The sequence below is a fragment of the Hemicordylus capensis genome, chromosome 3 (assembly GCF_027244095.1).
Source record: "Hemicordylus capensis ecotype Gifberg chromosome 3, rHemCap1.1.pri, whole genome shotgun sequence".
In the NCBI taxonomy this organism is placed as follows: Eukaryota; Metazoa; Chordata; class Lepidosauria; order Squamata; family Cordylidae; genus Hemicordylus; species Hemicordylus capensis.
Genome location: NC_069659.1, coordinates 138,675,270 through 138,700,988, shown reverse-complemented (window position 1 = coordinate 138,700,988; position 25,719 = coordinate 138,675,270). Strand labels below are relative to the sequence as shown.

General features: G+C 42.6%; 1 protein-coding gene across 6 annotated transcripts in view; it reads right to left on the bottom strand.

Annotated features, from left to right (window-relative positions):
• The window catches only part of LIMS1 (LIM zinc finger domain containing 1), a 118,559-nt gene that overhangs the window by 6,857 nt on the left and 85,983 nt on the right, over positions 1-25,719 (bottom strand). For 3 of the 6 annotated variants that reach the window (XM_053311646.1, XM_053311645.1, XM_053311643.1), the window contains exons 2-7: positions 15,814-15,973; positions 10,190-10,256; positions 6,616-6,736; positions 5,415-5,564; positions 3,543-3,693; positions 2,128-2,220 (exon numbers count right to left, since the gene is read on the bottom strand). In XM_053311646.1, coding sequence (XP_053167621.1) covers positions 2,128-2,220; positions 3,543-3,693; positions 5,415-5,564; positions 6,616-6,736; positions 10,190-10,256; positions 15,814-15,973 — 742 coding nt within the window. Of the gene's footprint in view, positions 1-2,127; positions 2,221-3,542; positions 3,694-5,414; positions 5,565-6,615; positions 6,737-10,189; positions 10,257-15,813; positions 15,974-18,139; positions 18,275-18,365; positions 18,777-25,719 lie in introns of those variants that run through there. The other 3 variants (XM_053311641.1, XM_053311642.1, XM_053311647.1) reach the window with 3 other exon arrangements.

The following is a 25,719-nucleotide window of genomic DNA, read 5'->3' as shown; positions in this document are numbered from 1 at the left end:
ATTTTCTAATTAATCTGGGTGTTTGTTTCTGCAAATCAATCAAATCAGGTTAATCTGATTTTGACAGGACAGCACCTGTTTCTAGTCAGTCATTATTTTACTGCATCTGCTGAAAATATGGGAGGGAAACAGATGAAAAACGTTTTATTAAAAAAGGAAAGGAAAAGCTCAGTTATGGTTTTGTCCGGCAGCCCCAACCATGCCACTCTCCAGCCCTAGCGGAGACACTGAGGAGGTGACCAAGACATGGGATATCTCCCCAGCAGCCTCCCCACCGAACCCTGGAGGCATGTTCAGCCTAGGCAGCTGGACTGACCAACACATAGGGGTAATGCTGCAGGCGTCCAACGATGATGTCACATGGATGGCACAGTCTGGTGAGGCGGATGCAGAGAGGTTGGGCTGAGTGGTAGGGGACGAGGGGCCAAAGGGAACGGAACAGATCTGGAGGGATTAATAAAGCAAATGGGGGTGGGGCATGGAAGGGTGGAGTCTGGATATCCAGCCTGTAACTCAGCCTTTGAAGAAGGCCGGGTCTCTGATGAAGAGGCTGGTATGTGAAAGGGAGGGCTGTGGTCCTCTGGTGAGAGACTAGCCCTGGGACCTGACCCACACAGGAGGAGGAACAGGGTGAAGTTAACCCCCTCCCCTGTCTCTGAGGCCTCTTCCTACAAGGCAACCAGCCGCGTGCAGGGTGGAAGGCAAACACCCAGGCTGACAGGTTCCAACTTTAGGAATTAGTTTTCCTTACACATTTCAGCCTTTGCTTTGCAATATGTTTATAAATCATAATGTAGCTGGCTTAAACCCATAGTTAGATATGGGCCATCAACATTAATGACTCTGCTGATACATGTGAAAACAACACAACAGTAATATTAGCTCTTACGGGATTGAACTAACAGAAAAACTGGAAGGAGGTGTTGAAATAGTTCACTGGCAAGAGCTTTGGGGTGTTGCATTGATGCTTTCTTCAAATGTCCAAGCATATTCTTATTTCTGCATGCTCTCCTCATAGTAAAGGAGAGCATGCCATACCTTTTGGTTCCAATTCTAACAGAGACACTGAACCAAGTATTGATATACGCACATCTCCAGCAATGGGGTTTGCTTTGTGAAAGCGTAGTGGGCCTGGGAATGGACTCTTCAATATGATTCAGTTTAGCAAGGATCCTACCATGGAGAGATTACCAGCAATCTCTCTCAAATGTAAACTAGTTAGAGCTTTTGGATGGGGCAGTGTAAAAAATATAATAAGCAAGCAAGCAAACAGTTTGTTGTCTACATACATTCAAAGGCTATTACATGAGCTACAGTTTAAAGACATAAGAAGAGATATAGAAGTGACCACTTGGTGGTGCACTTTAAAAGAACTAGTCTCTGATGGAAGAAGTACATGGACTAGGTCCTACTACTTATTATGTGTTGTTTCATAATTCAGTGAAAAGTGTCCCTGATATCAGTCAACGATTTGATACAATGCCATATTGTATCAGCACTGTATCAAGTATTATTGTGGGGGTGGGCACTGACCCTGAATGAAGAGCATCTGTTCCCAAAGAAATTGGCTATCCAGAAGGCAACCACGGCGATTCAAATCACTGCCTTTCCTTACACTGTCTCACCCTAGAATGCACTAGAGCAAGAAGCAATGTCATGATGCTGCTGTTCTTTTCATGGTGCACTACAAGGGGCAGGGGGAAATAGCCTCACTCGATAGTTACAGGGTACCACCATTCCCTCCACCCCTGCCTACCAAGCAATGCACTAGGAAAAGGTCATTATCTTGCTTCCTATGTTGGTGCATTCTAGGGTGAGACAGTGATTTGAATTGTTGCATCTGCCTTCTGGGCAGCCGATTTCTTTGGGGACAGATGGATCTTCATTAAAGGTAAGCCCCCCACCCCCACCCCCCATCCCGATGCACTGGCTTGATAACCCCAATATCCGGTACACAATTTGATCATTACCAGATCAGGTCGATACTGATCCCAATAATGACGGCCATGCGTAAAATGCTGAAAATCTGTTGAATTTTAGATCTACATGATTTTTCATTCCAGCACTTGCCATAAGGCAAAACACTGGCTGAATGATTAGGATACAAAATTCAAGATGTGACCATACCTGATTGTAATGGGTTTCACAATATGCCAGGCCCTTCCTCTCATAATGACGGTGGCCTAGGAATGGTTTCTCACACTTTGCACAAACAAAATGCTGCAAAGAAAAAGAAAAAGGCAAGATTTATAAAGATTTACTTGATTTAAATAAGAATAAAGTATTTTTCTCTTTTAATGTTCAATCCCCATGTGACTGTGAGAACATCATTTAAATTTTACGTCTTAACACACTGGGCAATATCCAGCCTATTTAGCCATGACTAAGCACTACTAAAATAAAAGAGATAAGTTAATCATGACTCACTTGAGACTCACTAACTTCAATAGGACTTAGTAATGATTTATTTAGTCTGCTGCCTGTACTGGAGCAAACTACGTTCCTCCTTCCAGGATCCCCCCACCCCACCCTCTTGCTCTCTCTCAGACAGGCATAAAAATACTTGATTACCATACAAACATATTTACAGGATATATGTGGTGATTAAGATTTCCAAAGCAGCCTTAGAGTTTTTACTAGTAGTTTAAATAGAAGTTAGACCATTATTCTCCATTTATGATGAAGTTACAACTTCAAAACTTCAAAGAAAGGCAAAAGAAAAATATATAGCACCTTATATGAAGAGGAAGTGCAACATATCCTTAAGTTCTATACACTGATTTGCCCTTTTAAAAATATATATTCTGTTCTAAGCTCTTAAAGCACTTTTATGAATAATGTAGGATTCACAAGCAACTTGATGGCACACTTTACCTTTACCACAAGGGGGCTTTTGGCTGGGAACTTCCTGTTAGTTTATTAATCTGCCACACAGGACATTTGTGAGGGTAACAATAGATAAGAATTGCAAAATACTTTGAACACTTTAATATTAACTGCTGAATAATAATGCATATAATGTAACCCTTCTGCTATCCTAGGAAATAGGCTTGGAAATTGGTTCCATTGAAATCAGTGAGAGGTATTTTCAGGTAAATAACAGGAGTGCTAGTCTTAAAAAAATCAGATTCTGTCATATCAACAATACACAGATACTTTCAAAAGTGATAGAGGCTTTCAAAATGGAAGAACCATTGTGTTTGTCTATTTTATAGTACTACTGCTATGAATATTTATATACCACTTTTCAACAAAAGTTCCAAAAGCGGTTTACATAGAGACGTAAAAATAAATAAAGATGGCTCCCTATCCCCAAAGGGCTCACAATCTAAAAAGAAACACAAGATAGACATCAGCAACAGCAACAGAGAGATGAAGTGCTGGAGATGGATAGGTCCAGTTGCTCTCCCCCTGCTCAATAAATAGAATCACTACTTTAAAAAGGTGCCTCTTTGCTCAGTTAGCAGGGGAATAATAATAAAGTATCACTAGCCATTGTCAACAATCCATTTCCAGGCCAAATATATCCACTCAAGGCTTACCTCTACGTGCCACTGTTTGCCCATGGCATTCACCACTCGCCCTTCAATAGGCCTTCTGCATGCTCCACAGATGGGGACCCCCATCTTGTCATGGCAAGGCAAACAGTACAACTCCCCCTTCAGTTCTCGAGCATCAGCAGTAAGTTCTTTTCTATTCAGGAGTTAATAAAAGAAACATAGCCACTGAAATAAATTATATATGTTTCCACTGGAGGATGTTTTAGAAGAAAAGGTTTTGTTATAATAGCTGTGCTTCAGATGTGCCAGATGCTTCCCACCAGACTGGGCCTGAGAAAAGGACTAACTGCATTGCTAGAGGAACCAAGAAGAACTGGAGACAGTCTGTGCCACCATCAGCAGCCTGTGCCTCAGTCAGACCAAGCTCCTCCTGCCCAAAAAGGCCTTGCTCAGGGAATTAAGAGTGACCTGGACTGTAATCCTAAACACACTTATTTGTAGGGATGTGCACAAATTGATTTTTTTAATTCAATTTGTGCCCAAATTGAATCACCCCTGATTTGTTTTGTGTCCAAATCTGTTCACCTGAATCATCCCCAGATTTGATTTGAATTTGATTAGTTTCGGATTCAGATTGATTTGGACCACTCATAAAGGTCCTAGGGGCACTAAATTTGGGTGATGGGTAGATCCCCATAGGTGCCACCTACCATTTAAATTTCAAGAAAGTGGGGCACGGCTGATTTTTAATGATTTTTTTTTTTTTAGTTTTTACTGATTTTGTATATTTCCACTATAGGAAATAATGGGGAATTCGAAGTCACCCTGTCCTAACCCTAACATGGATCCCCAGCTTTCATTAAAAAAGAAGAAGAAGAAGAAAAAGCTAAGCTCTGTCCCTTTTAAAAGTGCAGTTACAGAGCAAAATGTGTGTTTGCTATTTTTCAAGTGTTTGGATTCTTTGGTGTATAATAACTTTCCCTCATAATGAATCCCAATGAGGATTCATTGCACGCCTTCATTTCTTCTGTTCATTTTGACTGTCATTGGACAGTACCAGCTGTCAACTGCCATGTGCCAACTACAACCCCTCCCCCCCCGCACCTGCGATGTAGTGGGGTACTACACCAAAGAGTCTAACACACTTGAAAAAATTCCTAGAATATAAACTGAGCAGTACCCTACTGCCTTGTGGGTGGGAGGAGGGTGTAGTTGGCACATGGCAGTTGACAGCTGGCACTGTCCAAAGACATTCAAAATGAATAGAAGAAATGAAGATGTGTAATGAATCCTCATAGGGATTCATTGAGGAAACCCAAGAATCCAAACCCTGGAAAAATAGTGACCACACATTTTGCTCCATAACTCCACTTCTACAAGGGCTAGAGTTTAGCTTTTTTTTTTTTTTTTTAAATGAAAGCTGGGAATCTGGAGGAATTAATAGGAGGAATTTGAATTGAATCTGGCATCATTCAATTTGGACCTGAATCTAGCCAATTGACCACAGGGGCGATTTGTTCTGTCTCCAAATTGTCCAAATCCACGAATCTATTTGCACATCCCTACTTATTTGGAAAAAGTAGTAATAAGCCTATCTGACTCAGTGGGATTTACTTCCTAGTAAGCATGCATAGAATGGGAGCTGAATGGCTGCAATCCTATGCGTACTTTACCAGGGACTAATGCCCAATGAATGCAGTGGAAATTTCTTCTGAGAAAACTTGCATGGAATTGGGCTGGAAAAGGCTTAATATCTACCTTATTCATTGTTAATTTTTCGGTATTTTATGTATTTTGCATTCTGACCTGATTATAATCAGTTGGACCCATATCTGAAAAAGGGGGAGAAATAATACGAAAATTAAAAAATTTTAAACATGTATGTGTGTACATATACATATTTATATTGTTTACCCGCAGTTGGCACAATTGAAATGATCAGGATGGTAAGGGTCATTTTTGAAGATGAGTGGTTGTTCCTCAATGATGGCGTGGCACTTCTGGCAAATGTACTTCCCCAGTCCTCTGGCTTTCTCTCGGTTATGGCAAGGACGGCAAAGGTGCCTAAGGTGGTCAACACAGGAAGAACAATGATAAGAAAATACTTCTGGAAATTTAACCCCCCAGAAAGAAATACCTAATGAAGACTTTTGCTTCACTTTTCTAAGTAGGAAAGTAATATTCTGCAAGAGAGAACAAAGCTCCATTGAGGGCAAGGCAAAACCAGTTATTTTACTATCAACTGGTACAAGATCATTCTAGAAGGGTAATTTTTTTTAAACTGGCTGACATGATGCGCAGCTTTCCATCAACAATACAGACTCACTGGGGCTGCTGTGCAACTGAAAAAGCAGCCCCAAAAGGGTAGTGATGGGGCTGCTATGGAATGACTTTTAAAGTACTCCCCGGCAGCAGTAGGAGAGGAGAGCTGGTCTTGTGGTAGCAAGCATGACTTGTCCCCTTAGCTAAGCAGGGTCCACCCTGGTTGCATATGAAAGGGAGACTAGTAGTGTGAGCACTATGAGATCTTCCCCTCAGGGGATGGAGCCGCTCTGGGAAGAGCAGAAGGTTCCAAGTTCCCTCCCTTACTTCTCCAAGATAGGGCTGAGAGAGATTCCTGCCTGCAACTTTGGAGAAGCCGCTGCCAGTTTGTGAAGACAATACTGAGCTAGATAGACCAATGGTCTATAGACCTCATTCACCATGAGGACATGCAGTGGAGATGCTGCAAAAACATCTATTTCAGATATGAAGTAGCCTGTAGAACTGAAAAGTTCTAGCTGGGGGAGGGGCAGAAGAGTTCCAATGTTGACTGAGGAGTGAAAGGAGCCGTATGTAGCTATGTCAGGAGCACACATATCACTGATGTGTGTGCTCCATTCTCAGCCCAGAAGAAGGGAACTGGCTCTCTGCAGAAATCTGCAAATCTAAGGTCACTGAAAGAAGGGAGCAAGGAAAGGTGGTCAACCGACATTCACACAGAATGTGCAGGAGCCTTGAGTGAGAGAGCAGACATAACGTTATCCATATATTTTTGGCAGAACAAGATCCTAAACACTGTAAGCTTACAATCATTTCACTATGCTGAGGGTCATAATCAACAGAGAAGAGGTACCTGCCAGCATTCTTCACAAATCCAATGTCTGCCAGTACCTGTTGGCAGATATCACAGCAGAAGCATTCTGGATGCCAGCTATTGTTCATAGCTTTAATAACACGACCAATAATGAACTCCCCTGCAAGTAAACAACATACCAGGATTTTGAAAAGGAGGTTAATTTTAAATGATATAATATGGCATCTCCTGAACAAACAAAACATCAACATATTTTATTATCTTCTGCCATATGTCATCCTTGAGTGCAACATTCAACACAAATATTATTCAAACTGTAAATGGGGTATTTTGCCCATGGTAAGTCTGACATCTAATTTAATTCAGTTGAGTTCTCTGAAGAATAAAAATGACCAGATTGTGGTTCTATGTCCTTTTTCTTATGTTAAGGAAGTTTCTAATTGAGAAATTTAAAAATTGTGGGTAACTTCAAATAATATGCTGATATTAACGTTCCCCCCCTCCAAGCATCTGTATTGTTTCAGTGCTCTCTAATTTGAGAAGGTAACTGAATTATCTAAATATAATGGGCAGTTTCCAGACTAATTAGTCATTACTAAGCATCAATGAGACAAGTTAGTTGACTAACTTCAGTTCCATTAAATTTTAATGGGAGAAGACCAGAGTAGAAAGTATGTGGCAGCATCTAGGTTACAGTATTAGTCATAACTAACTTATTTACCTTAATCTAAGACCAGGATTTGCCAAGTTTTTTTAATATTAGAAATCGGAAGGTAGTCTTAAATTCAGAGCCTTTTGAGTAAATGCAGGTAAAACCTGTATTTAACCTCTACTTTTTAGGGAGTCATCTTAAATTCAAAGTTGTCTTTGACTGAGGCAATTATGGGTAATTTAATCCTTCATCCATCCATTCAAAGATAGACTGCTAGCAAAAGCATAATGGGGTATAACAGCAAAATTGTTATATGAGGGTATAAAGAAAGAAAAGGGCATTAAAAATTATTAATTAATGTATAAGTAGTAAGTAGTACTAAGTAGTAGTAAGATTAAAGATTAATTAATGGATAGCATAATCAAAGAATGACTGGCTTAGGGCTGTGGTGCTTTCTATTTAAAGGCTGCACCCTCCGCAATTTCCTACTTTTTGGAAGCCATCTCTAGTTTTTCAGCTCTGACACACAACTTCCTTTCTCTCTCCGACATCCTCTGCTGTCAACGACCAGCCCACATTTGTCCCTAGGAATAAAGTGTCCTAGAGAGTCAATTATAGAACATCTCCTGCTGCCAGCCAACTAAACATAATTGCCATGATCCAAGGTCTCCCATTATTGGCCTTGGAATATGCATATCTATCATGGCATGGGGCACACTCTGTCCTTCCACAGCTAGCAAGGTGGAAGACCCTTTTGGAGACGGGGTTTCTTCATCCAATCAGGATGGGAGCAACGATATTTAACTTATCTACTTTTATAAAAACAGAGATATACTACCAACGATTTTCACACACATACATCCAGAAAATTTCTTAATTCTGGCAAGCACATTAATGATAACTCTCCCAATTTCTTCATGTTGACTTTGATATGTTACTATAGGAATTTCCTCTAAGTTCCAGAAATAGCACGCCTGTGTTCAATAAACATATTATCTCATTCTACTTAAGTTATTTGACCTAGCACTCTCGCCAAAGGGCACAACAGTTAAAGCAGCTAACAAGAAGGAAAACAGACATCCCTATCTGGCTTCTATCGAAGACTGAAATTCCTTTTCAATAACTCTTTTAAGAGATGAAAACTTGGGAGGCTTAAACAGGATCTGATACATACCACTATCAACAGCTACAGTTTTACAAGGCATAGGGATGGGCCTTAATTACCTACAGTATGTTATGGAACACTTTCATACACACACACACACACACACACACACACACACACACACACACACACACTCCTCCATGTGCCAATAGGTTGCGTGTCTGCAAAAAGTTTAGTATGATATGATGAACTGATTGCATTTAATTAATCTGATGCTCAGGGCCAGCCCTGGTATGCAGCAACATATTGTGGGCTACCTTGGACAGTGAATTTGGGGGAATGGCCATTTTTGAGGTGTCCCATTCCCCCACTTGTTTGTCAGCTTGGTTGCTCCGGCCACCATGGACAGCAGTGCCCCAGAGGAATGGTATGTTTACTCTAAGCTAGGGCAGACTCTTACTCCAACTCTCCTCTTCTCCCCACTTCTTTGTCTCACAAAATTGTGTGCACAAGGAGGAGGAGAAAGTGCAGCCACTCGTCATCTGCTGGGACAAATACGACTGCCACCACCATCCCATGGGCGGTGGGTATGTAAGTGTGTGGGCGAGAAAATGGGGTGCAGCATGTGGTGCTCACTTCAGGCACCAAGTTGCCTTGACCCACTACTGATGAGGTATTCTCCTTGTAATTCTAGCAGAGACATCCATATTCGTGTCACACTCTTGCTTTTTATATACATACATAGTGGCTGAAACTGTCAGGCAGTGGTCTGACTCCGAGGAAGAATTGTCTGATTCACAGCCCCCTGAGGGGACCCTCCTGCAGGATGCTGAGGAAGAAGCCCCTCAGACGGAGCACTCACCTGCTGCAGAACAGCAAGAGGTTGCTGTGGAGCCACTGCCCTGCTTTCTTCAGATGGGGAGGAGCTGGGACCAAGCAGCAGACCAGTGAGCCACGTGGAAGGCAGAAAGGAGCAGCGTGTTGGGCAACGTAGAAGCAGTCAGTTGGCTGCAAAGTCTGATGGGGTGGCGTCTGAACTTGCAGCCCAAAGGCAGGCGGGGGCCTTAATTGGCTTCACCTGGTGTGGGACCTTGAAGAACTATAAAGCCAGACCGCTCCCTCTGCATCACGCTGGTTTCCACTGATTGCTCTGGCGTGCAGATTCAGTTTCCAGCTCCCAGAACCCTTGCGCTGTTTGCTCCTGGACCCCCGACCTTGGCCTGGGTATCGACGTGTGGCTTTCTCTGGGACCCTTAGACCACGGAACTGGCAACTCGCCCCATCTCCTGGCGACGACCCTGATTGGACTTGGCATTGACTACGATTTATGGACTGGCGATCCCAGGAGGGGTAATTTCCCTTGTTTCCATCCCCCGTGCACTTGACTGCATTTTGGCTGCTGCTAAACACCAGCTTCACTCCTCCGCACTCTGGCAGTTGCTTTCATTTATTGCAGGATCATGCGCTGCTGACAGACACACTGACTAACAAAGTGCATGGGTAATACGGGATTGTGGGGATGTGACTGGGTTTCATGTACAACTTCCCCAATCCCTTTATGCGTGTGCTGTTGTGCAAGTGGACAAAATGTCCCTGCTCTGCCTGTGCTCTGGAAGAGAGGAAACACATTGATGACCCTCAGCAACACATTTCCTCTCTTCCAAAACACTTTGGGCATGCAGGCAGAACAGGGATGCTTCACCCACTTGCACAACAACACATGTGTAAGGGGACTGGGGGAGTTACTCAGGACCTCATTTCCCATGCACTTAGTTAGTCAGGATGTCAGCCAGTATGTACAATATGTTTCCTGCTTACCATATATTATCTTTATAAAATGTTTTTCTAAAACTTACCACATTGATGGCAGCAAGGGGCAAAAAGCATCTGAAAGTCATGTTCACAGTATTTCCTTCCTTCAAACTGAAAACAGACACATATATTAGAAGAGTACAGAAATGTACACTACTTTTTAATACATACTATTTTATATGGATGTTGGATGAACAGTTCAGTTGCTAGAGTTTCTAAATTATAAAGGGAGGATCTGATCTGATTTTATCAGATCAGATTGGTCAGTGGAGCAAAACTCCACTAACTCATCTAGATTAATGAAGTCAACACTTCTTAACCATCAACAGAGAATGGCCAGGAGTAGAAATATTGCAGGGTACATTAAGTACTTGACTCTCACGTGAGGATACAAAGCTTGGCATAAATCAGCAGGTATTAACATTTATTGTGTTGGATCGAAATTATGAACACCTGTACTGGTGTCCAGAACAGGAAGCATTTCCTGCTAACTCATCTGATTCTCTCTGTCCTGTACATTTCCTGAAAGCACGCTCCAGTATATTGGAGGAATCATGAGCGTGGCTGTGGGGAAGTTCATGCCAGAAATCTCTATAATTTGTCATATAAAACCATTTTCAAGAGATAGCAATCTCCACTTCAACATATATTGAACATCAGCTGTCTCAATATGTAAAGCAATGAAGATGGGGAAGAATTTTAAATCAGCTTATAAAGATACAGCCTTTCTTGAGAGGTTAAAATGGGAAAGGCAAATATACTGCAAGCACATATTTATCACAATTCAGATGTCAGCAAGCACAGAGTGACAACTTCATGGAGTATTTTGACATTCCAATGGCTACTTGAGATCACAGCTTTAAATGTATGCCCTTCTCCAGATGCCACAGCATTTTTTAAAATGCCAGAATTATGTAGCAAATCCTTCCAATTTAATGTAAATCAATTAGGATCATTTTATAATTTGTCAAACACTTGTATGTATACTGGTGTATGTTGCAAAAATGACTGTGGTTTAAAACATGTTTCAAAAATTTAAGTATGATAGATTCCTGTCAGTATAAAACCTCAGCCAGATTAGGACTAATCTGTGGAATTTTCAAACTGAATTTGGTTCTGAAATTTACTCAAATATAAAACAGACTGAAAAGTTTTAGTATCTGAAACCTTTTCGTTCAGCTTTCTGATTTGCACTCCTGAGTAAACAGTAGGACTTCCACCATACATACTTGGATATCTGAAGGGCTGAGGTTGACCAAAATGGCCTCCAAGATGGGTGCCCCCAATCACACATACTTCCTGGGAGCTGTTCAGCATAATGAATTAAGATCCTAGGCCTGTCTGGGTTCTGTGCCAGGGAAAGAGAAAAGGCAAAGAACCAGATAACCTAGCAGCCTCAAGTGACTGTGCCAATGCCACAAGACTAAGAAAAGGCATAGTATAGAATCTTTGTGAGTATACAGGGTCATAGGTGTGTGCAATGTGCATATACCATGGTAGGATTGGTGAGGGCCCACTGAAGTTTCTCAACACAGGGGCCTAAAAATGAAGCTGAACCTGGGTATTCTTGACACAATGTGACCCCAAACTGATGAAACAGGTTCTTCCTGCACGACACGACAATTTCGTTATTTCCAATATCTCCTTATAATTAATTTTTTTCTGGCTTGTTATGCTTGATTTTTCTGTCCAAGTCTACTTTTTTCTTCTTGATCTAGCAGTAAAAACTTCAAAGACCTGTGACAAATGCATACTTTGAAGTGAAGCTGTTTGACACTGACATATGCTTAAGTTCCCAGAAAGGAATCTTGTCTCAAGCTGCCATAAGCTAGTTGCAAATCTCTAGGACTTTTACTTACATTTAGAAAATTCCCTCCCCCATAGCAGTCTGTGTTAAATGATCACTTAGATGAGAGGCATCCAGGGATTTTTCCAATAGATAAAACAAACACACTGACAATAATAATAGAAGGGATTGCAAATCATATTTGGAAGACATGGTTTGCTAGAAAGTCATTCAGAAAGTCATAATAGCTTACTTAGCTAGTCCGGATGACATAATGGCCCAATACTGGTGGGAGTCTGTAGGCCAAAATGAAAAAAACCTTTCAACCCAGACCAGATACAAGGCCATTGCCTTAGCCTTAGAAGAGGGAACTGTGCAATATCTTAGGACCAACTCCAAGGGACAATGCTAGAGGTAGCTGTGCAGCACTGAAAGGAGCTGTGCAGTCTTAGGGGGTTTACATGCTCAGGGATCCTCTCTGACTGAGCCAGAAACTGTCTCACTTGGGGATATCCCAAGTAAGTTCTCCCCCCAGTCCATACAGCATCCCTGCCTCAGCCCAAAGTCACATTAACTGTATGGTGAATTTGCAAAGGCTAGCGAGAGCTGGTGTAAGGTGGTGACTAAGAGACTGAAGTTCCTGGTTCACATTGCACCTCTAGGTGAACTCACTAGGCCTGAGGCAAGCCACTCATCTCAGGCTGCTCTCCTGCCCACCCCGCCCCCATTTAAATATGGGGATACTAGCACTTGCTTGCCTTACAGGGTTGTTGCAAGGATAACAATACATATGAAGCACCCTGAATAAACAAAAGCACTATACAAATGCTAATAAAATAATAAGTAATAATAGTAAACAACAACAACATTATTAATATTAGCTGACATTTTCCACAGGGCTACAAAAAGGGAAGTAGCCCTCCAAGAGGCCCGGAGTGGACCATAACTGCTTTTTAGTCATTTCCCCACAGTCCCAACAGGCGGGGTGTGTGTGTGTATGTGTGATTTTTTTTGATACTCTCTTCTCTGTTCAGATGGAGTTTTAACTCCAGGAATCTGTCCCCTGGGGCTACACAACCCTGAGTTTTAAACGCCATCTGAATGGAGGAGAGCAACAAAAATTGCACTCCCTGCTGCCCCTGCAGGGATATGCCTACAGAGCAGCTACAGTCCACTCTGTTTGCGTTTCCTCAGGGCTACTTTCATTTTCCTAGCCCTGTTGAGAATGTCAGACATGGATGATAATAAAATGAAGTAAAGTGAAGGCTCAGCTCTGACTCAGCTGAGCATGATCATTTGGGGCTTCACAGCTCCTTTGTTCTAAGGTTAGATGGATACACTCCTTGCCTGATAACTGCCCGATCCACTGCAGCCAAAAACCTAAAAAACATTTTGAGAAATACACTTTCATCTAAACAAAAATGTAAATGGCTGAGAAGTTTTCAGATCAGGCCCATATTTTAGTCCCTTCTGACACTATAATTCCAAACAGTGCCTCAGGTTGCACCCATCGTTTGCAAAAAACCATGTGAACAGGTTGTCAGGAGGCAGCATGATACACCGGAGGCAACAGCACTTAAGAGATTAAGCATAACTTCCACACAGAACAAAAAAACTGACAGGCTGGTTCCAAAAAAGGCAAATATCTGGCTAGGGTATTCTCCCTAAACTGGCAACTAACTGCTGCTGAAAGCCATTCTCCATGTATGCTTTGCAAGTATTTTATTAAGCTTGGCAATTTTGCAAAACAAACAATGTGTGTATGCAGCACAGAGAAATGACTGTACAGCAAACACATGCATGCAAATTCGTTACGTTTCCTACAAAAGTGAGTCTCCTTTGTTAAAAACGTAAATGGCACTACATTTTAGAGATTGGTAAACAGCACCTTCCCCTTAGTCCTCTCTTCCAGACTGCAACTTTCCTCTCCCTGAACTATGCAGCACCTCAAGTAGTCGAGCCCATCACATGCTATGTTTGCCCAGTACAGTCAACTCACTGCATTAAATCCAATAGTGGTGACAGACATCTCTTAACTGTGTGCCAATGTTCCCTTCAACTTCCTCATTTTCAGCAAATATACATCAGCAGCTTAGAGTTCCATTTCATGGCCCCTCTGGACATCTTGGCACCAACAATCCTAATTTAAGTATGCTGTTATTAGTACACTCATGTGGATTGCTATATGCTAACTTTGAAGAGGGGAAGCTACAGAGGAATAGCTCCCTATGGGGTTGTATACCCATCATAAGAGCCAGTGTGATGTAGCATACAGAGGGCTGGATTTGGACCAGAAGACCTCGGCTCTAATGCCTGCTCAGTCCTAAGCCTCACTGGGTAACCTTGGGCCAATCATTCTCTCTCACCCTATCCCACTTCACAGGGTTGTTATGAGGATCCAATGGGAAATGTTTTTTTCTCTTACAGTGGGTTGCTGAGCTTGAAAGATGCCTGGAAGTCACATTATCTGATTAGGAAGCCTTACGTTCTAATCCCAGATGTATTGGAGCAGACTCTGGATACTCTGAGCATGTACAGAGTTAATTACCCTCACTACATAGGCATTAGCTTCTATATGATTGTTCCATATGTACCAGAGATGCACCCTGGGCTGAAGCTAAGGAAAAGCACTGCTGTGGTCTGTCGTTAGTCTGAAGTAAAGAAAGCAACCCTGAATCCATAAGCCCCCAAATGATGCTGCAGAGAGGGAAGCAATCCAGGTATTTATTACTAACCATGCACAAACAGGTTCTTTTAAATGATGTAACAAATATCAGTGAAGTCGACCCATTACAAATTTGAGTTCAGTTTCAGTTCAGGTTACCAGTATTTTTTTGAACTCTCTGGTTTAGTTCCAGTTTAGATACCAGTGTTAAAAAGTGATGGCTCAGACACTTCAAGGGGACAAGTCATGCTTGCTATTACAAGACCAGCTCTCCTCCCCTCATGGTCTTGGGGTGGCTGGTCTAACAGACCTGTAGGCCATTTGAAATATAGATATTTCACATTTCACATATAGATATTTCACATTTGCACTGTGGGGAAAAAACATATGAAAATGATAAAGAGAAACTGAAAACCATTCTGTGTTAGATGGAAATTGGAATTGGATTGTCCTCTGTATGAATGTAATACAGAAAAAAAGACATCTAGTTGTAATGCATCTTACTTATACTGGAAATGGGAAGAATCAAGGATTTGCTATCTAGTCAAGACTTTTTGAGGATTTTCCAATATTGAGGACATTATTAAGAGGGTTTTTTGTTTTGTTTACAAGCCTGTAAGGGTTTTCTGACTATCAAGACTTTTACTGATATTTATACACCAAAATGTTTTTATGAGTAATTTGTGAATATCTATGTGGATAGAAGTGTTGTGAATTACTATATATTTGATCTTTAGTATATACATATACAATTATATATTTATATTGATAAATAAATATAATTGCTGAATTTAATGTTTATCCCTGATCTTTTTTAATTTTCCAGGAGGTAGCTAATCCACCACCTGCAGGCCACTGAAGTGCCAGGAGGCACCCAGGAGGCTGCAAAACAAACAAACAAACAAAACCTCTCAGCAGCTGCCATCTCTTAGACCTGCAGCTAAGAGATGGCATCTCTTAGCTGTCACTCTACCTGGCTGAGGAAGGAGGCAGATGCCACCCATGCTGCTGAGAGAGCAGAGCTGTCTTGCCTTCGTTTGATTACCCAATACAGTCTATCTTGTCTAGAATGTATTTATGTTACTTGCAGTGTATGCCGATTGCTATTACATATACAGCTCTTTATATTTATAGTTCTCATTATTTTATTAGTGTTATTTCTGTTGTACCTAAGAACATTGAAAAAAAAAAGGTTTTAAAAAGGCAAGGGAACTTACCTCATAAAAGAGTCCTTCTGGAAATTGCTGGAAACACTGAGCACACACAAAGCACTGCTCATGATACAATTCACCATTGCTGTTGACAATCTTCTCTGAAGGTGCAAAGCCTCCTCGACAGCGCTCACACATGGCATTTGCCAGAGCATTTGCCATGTTGCTGCAACAAAAAAGGAAAAGAAAAGAAAAAGATAAGGGCAAGTAAAAAAAAGATTCTGGCTCATTTTGTTTCTATTTCTGTTGGCAATTGTGCCAATTTAGCAATAATTCAAAGAAACCACAAATCTTTTCTACAGTCACAGATAAGAACAAACAATATGAAATTTCTAGAATTATTATGTAATATATAAACCATGTTGTCCAGGAATTGTCTTATTGTTTCAGTAAAACCTACTCCCACATGGAACATCTACCTTGGCCAGGGGTGGGGGCAGACCTGGAACTGATCATCCATATGTTTTCCATCTGGGGGCAAACAACAGTTGGAGCAGGGAGTTCACTGAGAAAATGGTATGGGGTTAACCCCCATGCCATGGTTCCAATTCAAATAGGTTTTATTTATTTATTTGTTTATTTATTTGTTTATTTATCTCAATGTGATGGAAATAAAATGAAGCAAGCACTTGTCACAAGCAAGCAAATGAAGCAAGCAAGAGTTTGGCCATTACCGGATTCAAGACTTTAGTACTTATCAATGCAAGTTAAACACACTGTTTTTAATGAGGTGTAGGGCAGTTTCTCATGACACAGCCACCATGTGGAAGCAAACCTACCGCATGGTTACCTCCACATCTCTATATAAGCTGTTACTAAGAATATTTCTTTCTCACCATCTATATGAAAAATCTCCATTTGGGTGGTGGTGATTGGGGGGAAGCACGCACATTATCATATTTGAAATGTAACATAACAAAACAAATAGATTAGATAGATAGATAGATAGATAGATAGATAGATAGATAGATAGATAGATAGATAGAGCTTATTACGGTCATAGACATTTTACAAAATATTTGATTAACAAAACAAATAGCAAATAATAATGTTGAAAGGAAAATACAAGGGAAAGGATGGGTGCAAATTACACTTCCTTTGCCTCTCTCTCCCTGCAATTAACTGATTGGGTTAGGGGTAGCAGGGTTCAAATAAAGCTTTCCCCCCTCCTCCGGATACCCTCTCTCACACACAGTAATTTCAGCAACAGAGAGGGAGGGAGGGGGGAGAGAGGAGAGACCCTCTCTGTGATGGACAGCAGGAACTGGGCTTGAAAAAAAGCATGCCAAGAATGCACTTTTTTCTGAACCCAATCTCCTTCCTTCCACAAACACTTTGGTAGTATTTGCCTAGCCCACCTCCTTCCTTGAAGTGGGCTAGGAGGGCTGGGAGGAGACTGGGCCTTCCTGCCTCTCTGAAGAAGTGTGTATGGACAGAGGGGCAGGGCTCATTTTCAGATATTGTCCTGGGGTCCACTTCAACCTTACTATTCCCCTGGCTATGTGGATACCCCAGCCTTCCAAGGAGATGGTTACAAGAGTTTCTCTCAACAGTTCAGTAGACAGAGACTATCCTCATGTACTAGTTTCCACAAAGTTACACAAAATGAGCAAACTGGACAGCTAATCTCACCGCATTCTGTCTTCTAGTTTCTTATTAACTACTACCCAAAATGAACAATTGCACTTGCACAAAAACAGCAGAATACAACATTCTGTAATAGGATACACATACTCTGAACATGCGGAATTCCAAGCAACTGCAAAATCCATATTGGACACTGTACAAATCAAGCACTGGATTACAACCACAACAGAGGAACAAGCTCACATTTGGCCTCTGGCAGATATCCCTACAATTCCAAAGCACTGTCCCTACAACATGCAAATCATTCCAAATGCATAATTAATTCAAAATATACCCTATAAATTTTCAAAATACAAAGACTGCAAGCCTCTGCAGATTTACTTGCAAGTACATCTAACTGAAAATCTGTGACATTTACTTCTGAGTAAACATGAATGAGATTGGGCTGTAAGGCTACAAGCCTATGCATGCTAATTTAGGAGTAAGCCCCACTGAAATCAATGAAACTTACTCCTGGGTAAACATGGGTGCGACTGGCTGCAAAGCTGTGTCTGTGCCAGCATTCTCGCTCACATTTGATCAAATTAAGTAGGCCCGCAAGATTATATGGATGGAAATGAGAAAATTAACATTAAATATATTCTCCATTGCAAACAGGATTTCATGATTGTATGAAATAGAGTTGTTGCCACTTTATGAACTGTAGACTGTTTGTGAAGTCTACAAAGGGGATTATGCAACTCACCATCAGAAATCCCATAAAGCATTTCTTCTGTTCTAGAACCAGAAACGAATACACAGATTACAAAACACACACAACCAAAAAGAAAATACGATTAACTCGATAACATCTTGTTAAGGCTCAGGTCATAATAAAGAACAACCCTCACAAGACAGAAGCAGCAATCCAGTTTATGCTAGAGCAACAAAACAATGTAAGGAACAAGCCAACCTTGACAAGGTGAACTTACAATCTTGCATAAAAGTCACATATCTCTTTGTATACTTTTACGTCACTGTGCCTACGCTGCAACTTTGATACTGCTCTCTCGCCTTCATTTCCATGGTCATTGTGCACATTCTGATGCGTGTGTGAGATTTCTTCGTTCTCTGGAATGACATAGGAGTGCCCTCTGCTTTGGAATTCCATCCTTAATTTGCTACTGTTAAAAACAAACTGCAACAGAAAGCTCTGAAGAAGCCCACAGAGTAAGGAGAAAAACAATCCTCAGGACTTCACCATGTGCTGTATTAAGAGCTCCTAGTTAAAAGTTCAGCTGCAGCACGGTTCGAATGTCATCATGAGGTTGGGAGACATTCACTGGAACTAAAGCAACACATTCCGTAGCAAGGTGGTAACGCCAGCTTGGGCGGAACATATGATCTCGGCTGTCTGCTGCTGTTAGTGAGAGTTCCACTGAGGCAATGCTCTTTGGGATAAAAGATAGAGAGGACATGCTGCTAACTATCATCAGCCATTTGATGTGGAAAAAATTGCTCCAATGTTATTCTATCATGAACGTTAACACCCCTGTAAAGATAACACGGAAATGCCTGAAATAATTAGCAACACATTGTTCAGAAATATCACGAAATTTACTCTCTACAAATAATCATATGCTCCCTGTTTGTTTCCCTGGTCACAGTTTTGCTGATACCAGGATTGTGAGCACATGCAGCCAAGTGCCTTTGCGGGCCTTCGAGGGATGGGGAGGAGGGCAACATTTTATTTATTTATTTAATTTATTTAAAATATTTATACCTGCCCCTCGAGTACACTACTGCCTGGGATGGCTCACAACATTAATAAAAACTAGCTTAACCCACGCAGAGCATCTGCGCGCTAGTACTTGATTGCTCCCCTCACCCCCTGCCACAGCCCCGGTCACCTCAGAGATCTCTCCACCCTCACCCGAGCTGCACTCCTTCTCCTCCTCAATCCGGTTGCTTCCATCCCTCTTGGTCACTCCTCTGTCCCTTTACTTCAACCCCTCACCCCTCTTGGTTATGGCTGCAGCGTAGCCGATGCCTATTGACCAAGCTTCAGCCCCCTATCTCCAGAGACCTCCCCACACTCACCCAAGCCCTGCTCCTCCCCCCACAGGAGCAGCAGCGGTTGAACGGGCCCTTCCTCGCTGCTGCTACCACCATGGCTGCTCATGCCCTTCAGGCTGCTGACAGGCCTGGGCCTGTCCCTTGTCTGCCTGCTTCCCTCTCTCCGCCAATGGCCTCAGTAGCTCCAAACAGCAGCAGTGGTTGACTGGGCCCTTCCTTGCTGCCAATAGGCACCACCATGGCCGTTCATTCCCCTCAAGCCGTTGTCAGGCTCGGGCCTATCCCTCGCCCTTTCTTCTTTCTCTCTTCCTGTCATGACTCAGACTTCTGACTCAGAAGGGTCAGAGCAGGAGGATTCGCCTGCTAGTGAGGGCTCAGAGGCACAGCAACAGGATTTGGCTGGGAGACCAGACGCTGGAGCTGAGGATTCACAACAGCTGCCAGACATGATTTCTGATGGGGAGGAGCCTAGGATTTCACCTGTCTTGAGAAGGTGTCTCAAGAGGCAAGCTCAGTGGCAGTCATGCAGGTGCAGGAGATCACAAGAGATGAAGCCGAAGTGCTGACTCAGGGAAGCCTGATTGGCTGCTGGTTCTCTTGAGCCATATATATTTAGCAGTCTCTCACTTGCTCAGAAGCTGTTTGCAACTTTCGCTGGCCACAGACAGTGTGCTATTTAAATTCCAGACTTTTCCGAGTTCCAGTTTGCCTTGTTTATGCTTTCCTGCTTTGTTCCGTTAATTCCTTGTTCTGGTGTCCTTTGCTCATTTCATTCCTTGCTTTGTGTTTTCTTTTCACTTATTACTCAGTTATTGTTAGAGGGGGGTACCTAGTACAGTTCAGGGGACTTAATTCGTTTACTATCTTCTTTGTGAGCCTTTTCTTTTCCTTCTTGCAGTTTCACTGCTGCTTTCTGTTATCTCACAGGGGGATGCTGAAGGGGGTTGTAAATCCTGTTGGATTAGCCAAGCTAACAGATTTATGACACTTCCCCTCCCTTCTTTCTCTCTCTTTCTCTCTCCTCCACTAGCTCTTCCCGTCTGTCTGTCTTCCCCTCCCTTCTCTCTCTCTCTCTCTCTCTCTCTCTCTCTCCCCCCTCTTCCTGAGTTAACAGATCTTGTTCATCTTGTTTCCTCATCTAATTCACACAACGGAAACCTCCTTCTCCTGAAGGGGCTCTTTCCTCCCTCTCTTCGCAGAACCCTGCCCACTATCTTTTTATATAGAGAGATTCTTCTCCTCTACAATCAAGAAAATCTTCTGACCAGTAACAGTTGCATTCCAACTGTCCTTAACCATCACAGGCTTCTCCTCCCTATTTGCAAATGGAATCCCCACTGCCCAATCACCATGGTGCCAAAGACTCCTCCTCCCTATCTCCATATGGATTCCCCACTGTCCAATCACCATGGTGCTACTGCTCTCACAGGCTCCTTCTCCCTATCTGCATATGGAATCTCTGCTGCCCAATCACCATGGCGCTTCTGCTTACAAACTCTTGCAAGAGCTGCTACACACAGAATTAGCCACGCCTTAGAGAATTAGATAGATAAGCTAAGAACTAAGAACTAAAAAACCTACCAGATACGTAGCAGATAAAAAATTTTAAAGCGTTTTTAAAAACATATGTCTTAATTGTTTTTTTTTTAAAACACTGAGGGAGGGAGCATGGCAAAGCTTTTCTAGGAAGGTGAGGGGCCACAACTGAGAAGGTCCTGTCTCTAGACCCTGCCAACAGGATCTCTGTTAATGGTAGGGCCATGAGCAGGGCCTGAGATGCCAAATGGAGGGCACTGACAGGTTTGTATGGGGGATTGTGGTCAGACGGGTACTCCGGCCCCAAGCCATGTAGGGCTTTAAAGGTCAAGATCAGCACCTTGCTGGTCTTAAAGGTCAAGACCAGCACCTTACAACCAGCACCCTGCACCCAGAAGTAGACCAGTAACCAGTGAAGCTGCCGTAGGGACGGTGAAACACTCATGAAGTGACTTGCACCCATAAGCATCTTTGTAGCAGCGTCCTGAACGCTTCAAGGGCAGCCCCACAGAGTGTGTTGCAGTAGTCCAATCCAGGCATCACCAAAGCATGAGTAACTGCGATCAGGTCTGACTTCCTGAGTAGGGACTTCCCAAGTAGGGTTGCAGCTGGCATACCAGCTATCACTGGTAAAAAGCACCTCTGCGCACCACCATCACCTGTGCCTCCAAGGACAGCACTGGGTCCAGAAGCACTCCCAAGTTGCGGACTATGTCTTTCAGGTGGAGTGTGACCCCATCCAAGACCAGATTTACTTCACTACTTGAATGATCAGTATTACTCAGAGCACTTCCATCTTATCTGGATGAGGTTTCAGCTTCCCCCATCTAGCCCAGAACAACCTCCAAGCCCCAGTTCAGAGCACCCACTGACTCCCTGGTGTCTGATGACTAGGGATATGCATAGATCACAGTTTGGTCCATGGTCTGAATGTGGACTGGTCCGCGGTCTGGCCAAACCATGGACCAGTCCAGCAGTTAAAGGCAATGCTGGGGGCAGTGGCAAGAGGCACCTTTAAAATAAAGCCGCATGGTCCTTACCAGCATGAGTGCTGCACCACGCAGCTTCCTGCTGTGGTGGCGCTACCCCCCAGCATCCCGCACACGATGGCAGCCTAGGCTACTGCGGGCAGCGCCACCACAGCAGGAAGTTCTATGGAGCAGTGGTCACGCTGGTAAGGACCATGTGACTTTATTTTAAAGGTACCACTCCCCTCCCCCCACCGGCACCATCTTGAACCACTAGACTGGTCCGTGGTTCAGCCAAACCAGTTTGCTGGACTGCGGATCGGTGCACATTTGGACCACAGCCTGAACCATGGTCTGTGCACATTCCTACTGCTGATATGTAATGAAATGATAGGTAGAGCTGGGTGTCATCTGCATATTGACGGCACCGCAGCCCACACTCATGGATGACCTCCCCCAGCAGTTTCATATAGCTGTTAAACAGCATAGGGGACAGAACGGATCCCTGCAGCACCCCATAGGCCAAATGCCAAGGTGTGGAGCAGGTGTCCCCCAGCATCACCATCTGAGTATGACCCTCCAGGGAGGAGCAGAGCCACTGCATAATCATGCCCCCAAGTCCCAAACCAGAGATATGACCCAGAAGGATACCATGGTTAATGGTACTGAAAGTTACTGAGGTCCAGGAGAATTAACAGAGTCACACTCCCTCTATTTTCCAGCGTAGGTCATCCACCAGGGCGACCAAGGCAGTTTCTGTTCTGTATCCAGGCCAGAAATTAGACTGGAAAGGATCTAAGTAATCAGATTCATCTAGCGCTACCTAGAGCAGAATCTGGCAGCCCTGAATCTGGCATTACACTCTCCAACACCTTGCCCAAGAAGGGGAGGTTAGAAACTGGCCAAAAGTTATTTAAATCATCTGGGTCCAATTAGGGCTTTTTAAAGGAAGGGTCTAATGACTGCCTCCTTCAGCTGAGGGGGGAGCACCCCCTATTTCAGGGAGGCATTCACCACCCCAGCCACCCAATTCCTCCCTAGCAGCCATTCCTGATGGTTACCACACACACACACACACACACACACACACACACACACACACACACACACGTGTTGTGTTGCCATTGCATTACTGGACTCAGTGGTGGAGGCACTATATTGATGTACAAGACCACCCTCAGTATGGCACAGTGTTTGAATAGGTGAGAAATTTACAGGGATTAACAGCTCACTTCTTACTCCTTTGGATACACAAAACCAAGACAGCTGTATCAATCAGCCCTAAAATAAGCTTCTGAAGCAACAGGTTCCAGAGATTCGTGTTGCCCAACTTACAATGGCACCATGCAAATCTGACCCTTTATCAGTTCAATGCAAATAAGCCCATCTACAGCAAATTTCATGGTGCAAGAATACAGAAAACAGGACAAGAAGCCCATTTTAAATTCTCTTCAGTATGATCTGGAGCAAACAAGCTCAGAATCACCATTTTATTCCAGGTTTACTGACTCCATTTGTCAAGAATAAGATGTAGATATGCACACCACACTTGATAAAAGATTTTTGACATGATGGTACACTAAGATCCCAACTGTAATTCTTAATCACATTTAGTGCAGTCCAAATTTTCAGTCAAGTTCAGATGTACACAGGGTACTCTGCATGAACTTCCTATATACTACCCTCATACTTCAAGGAGAAAGCCCTTGCTCACCCAAATGCTTATTAGAATTTTATGCAAAAAAGAGTCACAGGCTAGAGATTATTACATGAAATCAACCTAATCGTTTCCTGCTTTGGTCCTGAGCCATGTTTACACTGACAGATTGTGGAAGGTCCTAGAGGAAGGGAAACATACAGAACTCCAGCAGTAAATCCCAGCCTGAGCCTGAGAAGAAGACTGTCTCTGAACCCCTAGGCACTCTGTTGCCCAACAGCCATTAGAGTTCCAAGGACTCCTCACATTCCAGAAGGCCTCTGCATGTGGCTGACCTTCAGAAATCTGTTTCTGATATTGAACTCTTAATGGCTCTTGCATAACAGCACACATGCAGGGGAATAGGGGAGTTACATGAGGGTTCCCGCCATATCCCACAGTCCCTTTGTGCACATGCTTCATTAATCAGGATGTCAGTCACTATTGCACAAAGAAATGAATCTTTCCAATGAACCTCGACCTCTTCAAGCATGTGTCAAAGTAGAGAATACTACCTACACATTATTTTCAGCAGACAGATGATATCAACCTACCCATAAAGCAACTATATGATTGTGTGGGCACTACCTACTAGGAACTTGGGGGTGGGGAGAGAAATATCCAAGGATAATTAGAACCTCATGTTGACAGGCATCTAAGAACATGTTAGACTCGCTGAGGTAAATAATTACCTGGATCAATACACTATATTTATACTTTCCATGAACAGTTATATATTTGTCTTTATGCCCCGCTATGCAACACCAAAATATCTTTTTTTCTTGGGCCCAGAAAAAGGACTCAGAAAATGTGATGTTGCCACATTGCTAACTGAATGTGGACCTTATCAAAAACCTGTAATGGGAGACTAATGTAAAAGTACAATAAAAAATATTTCAAACAACTGTTTGTCTTCTCCATTCATTTCACCAAACAGCCCAAACATTCTAATTATCAGACATAGCATACCAGCAGATTAGAAAGTGTCGTAACACCTTTTCTATGGCAGTAGTGTGTGAAACAATTACTCTAGGGAGAGACAGAATGCACAAGTTTGACTGTAGGTTAACTTGTCATGCAGAACCAGTAAAAGTTAGCAATTCACCATAAGTTACAATAAATAATTGTTATACAGTACAAACAGTGTTTTTTTACATGCTCTCCTTCTGCAAGAAGCTCTCTGTGCCACCCAAAAATATGTCCCTTGGGGATATATTTTTGGGTGGCACAAAGAGCTTACTGCAGAAAGAGAGGGCATCAAAAATGATAGCAGTGCAGTTAGTTGGGAAGTTCTGTTAGGCTGTTCTCTTGCTGCACCAGTGCTTCCTTGCTCAGCCAGTGTTGCAACGAGCAATTCAGGGTAATGACATTTAAAGAAGAAAGTGTAGAAAAAGCAATTCTGCTTCAGCTGAATGTAGCAACATGTTTCTATTATGTACTTTAATACAATGACCTGAACAGTTCCATCCAGTAGCTATAATTAATACCCTGACCAGACTAGACCAAACATCCATCCTGCCATGAAAGACTTCTCATATGTCCATTAAGTTCCTTATACGGTTGGGATAACTGTCAACACCAGACTTTCTGGCTCTAAACTACATTCTTATTATAGTAACGACTCCACTGCAGATGCCACATTGAAGAGTGACCTTCAGCTGAGGTGGAGGGGCCAATATTTATTCTTTTACTAAGTACCATGTGAGTCCTTTAGAGTTCCCTTCCTAAGTAAACGAAGATGTTCCCACTTATATTAAGAGGATTAGAGAACATGATTTATTTTAATGAGCACATTTTTGGCGACATAAAGACAGGGATCAAAGAACCACTTCCAGCTTACTGTAAATGTAGTTTTCCTTATAAAAAGCATTGGGCTTCCTGTTACTAAGCGTCAAAAATCAAAACAAAAAGGCAAGACATTCAAATAAACACTTTGTGTAGCAAGGAGGGAGGGGCTGCAAGGCAAGTGTACACACACCAATGCACACATGTGTGTGTTTGTCATGTGGCTGATTATATATATGTGCCTTTTCTTCATTATAAATGATATCTGTGTTGTGTGATGCACCT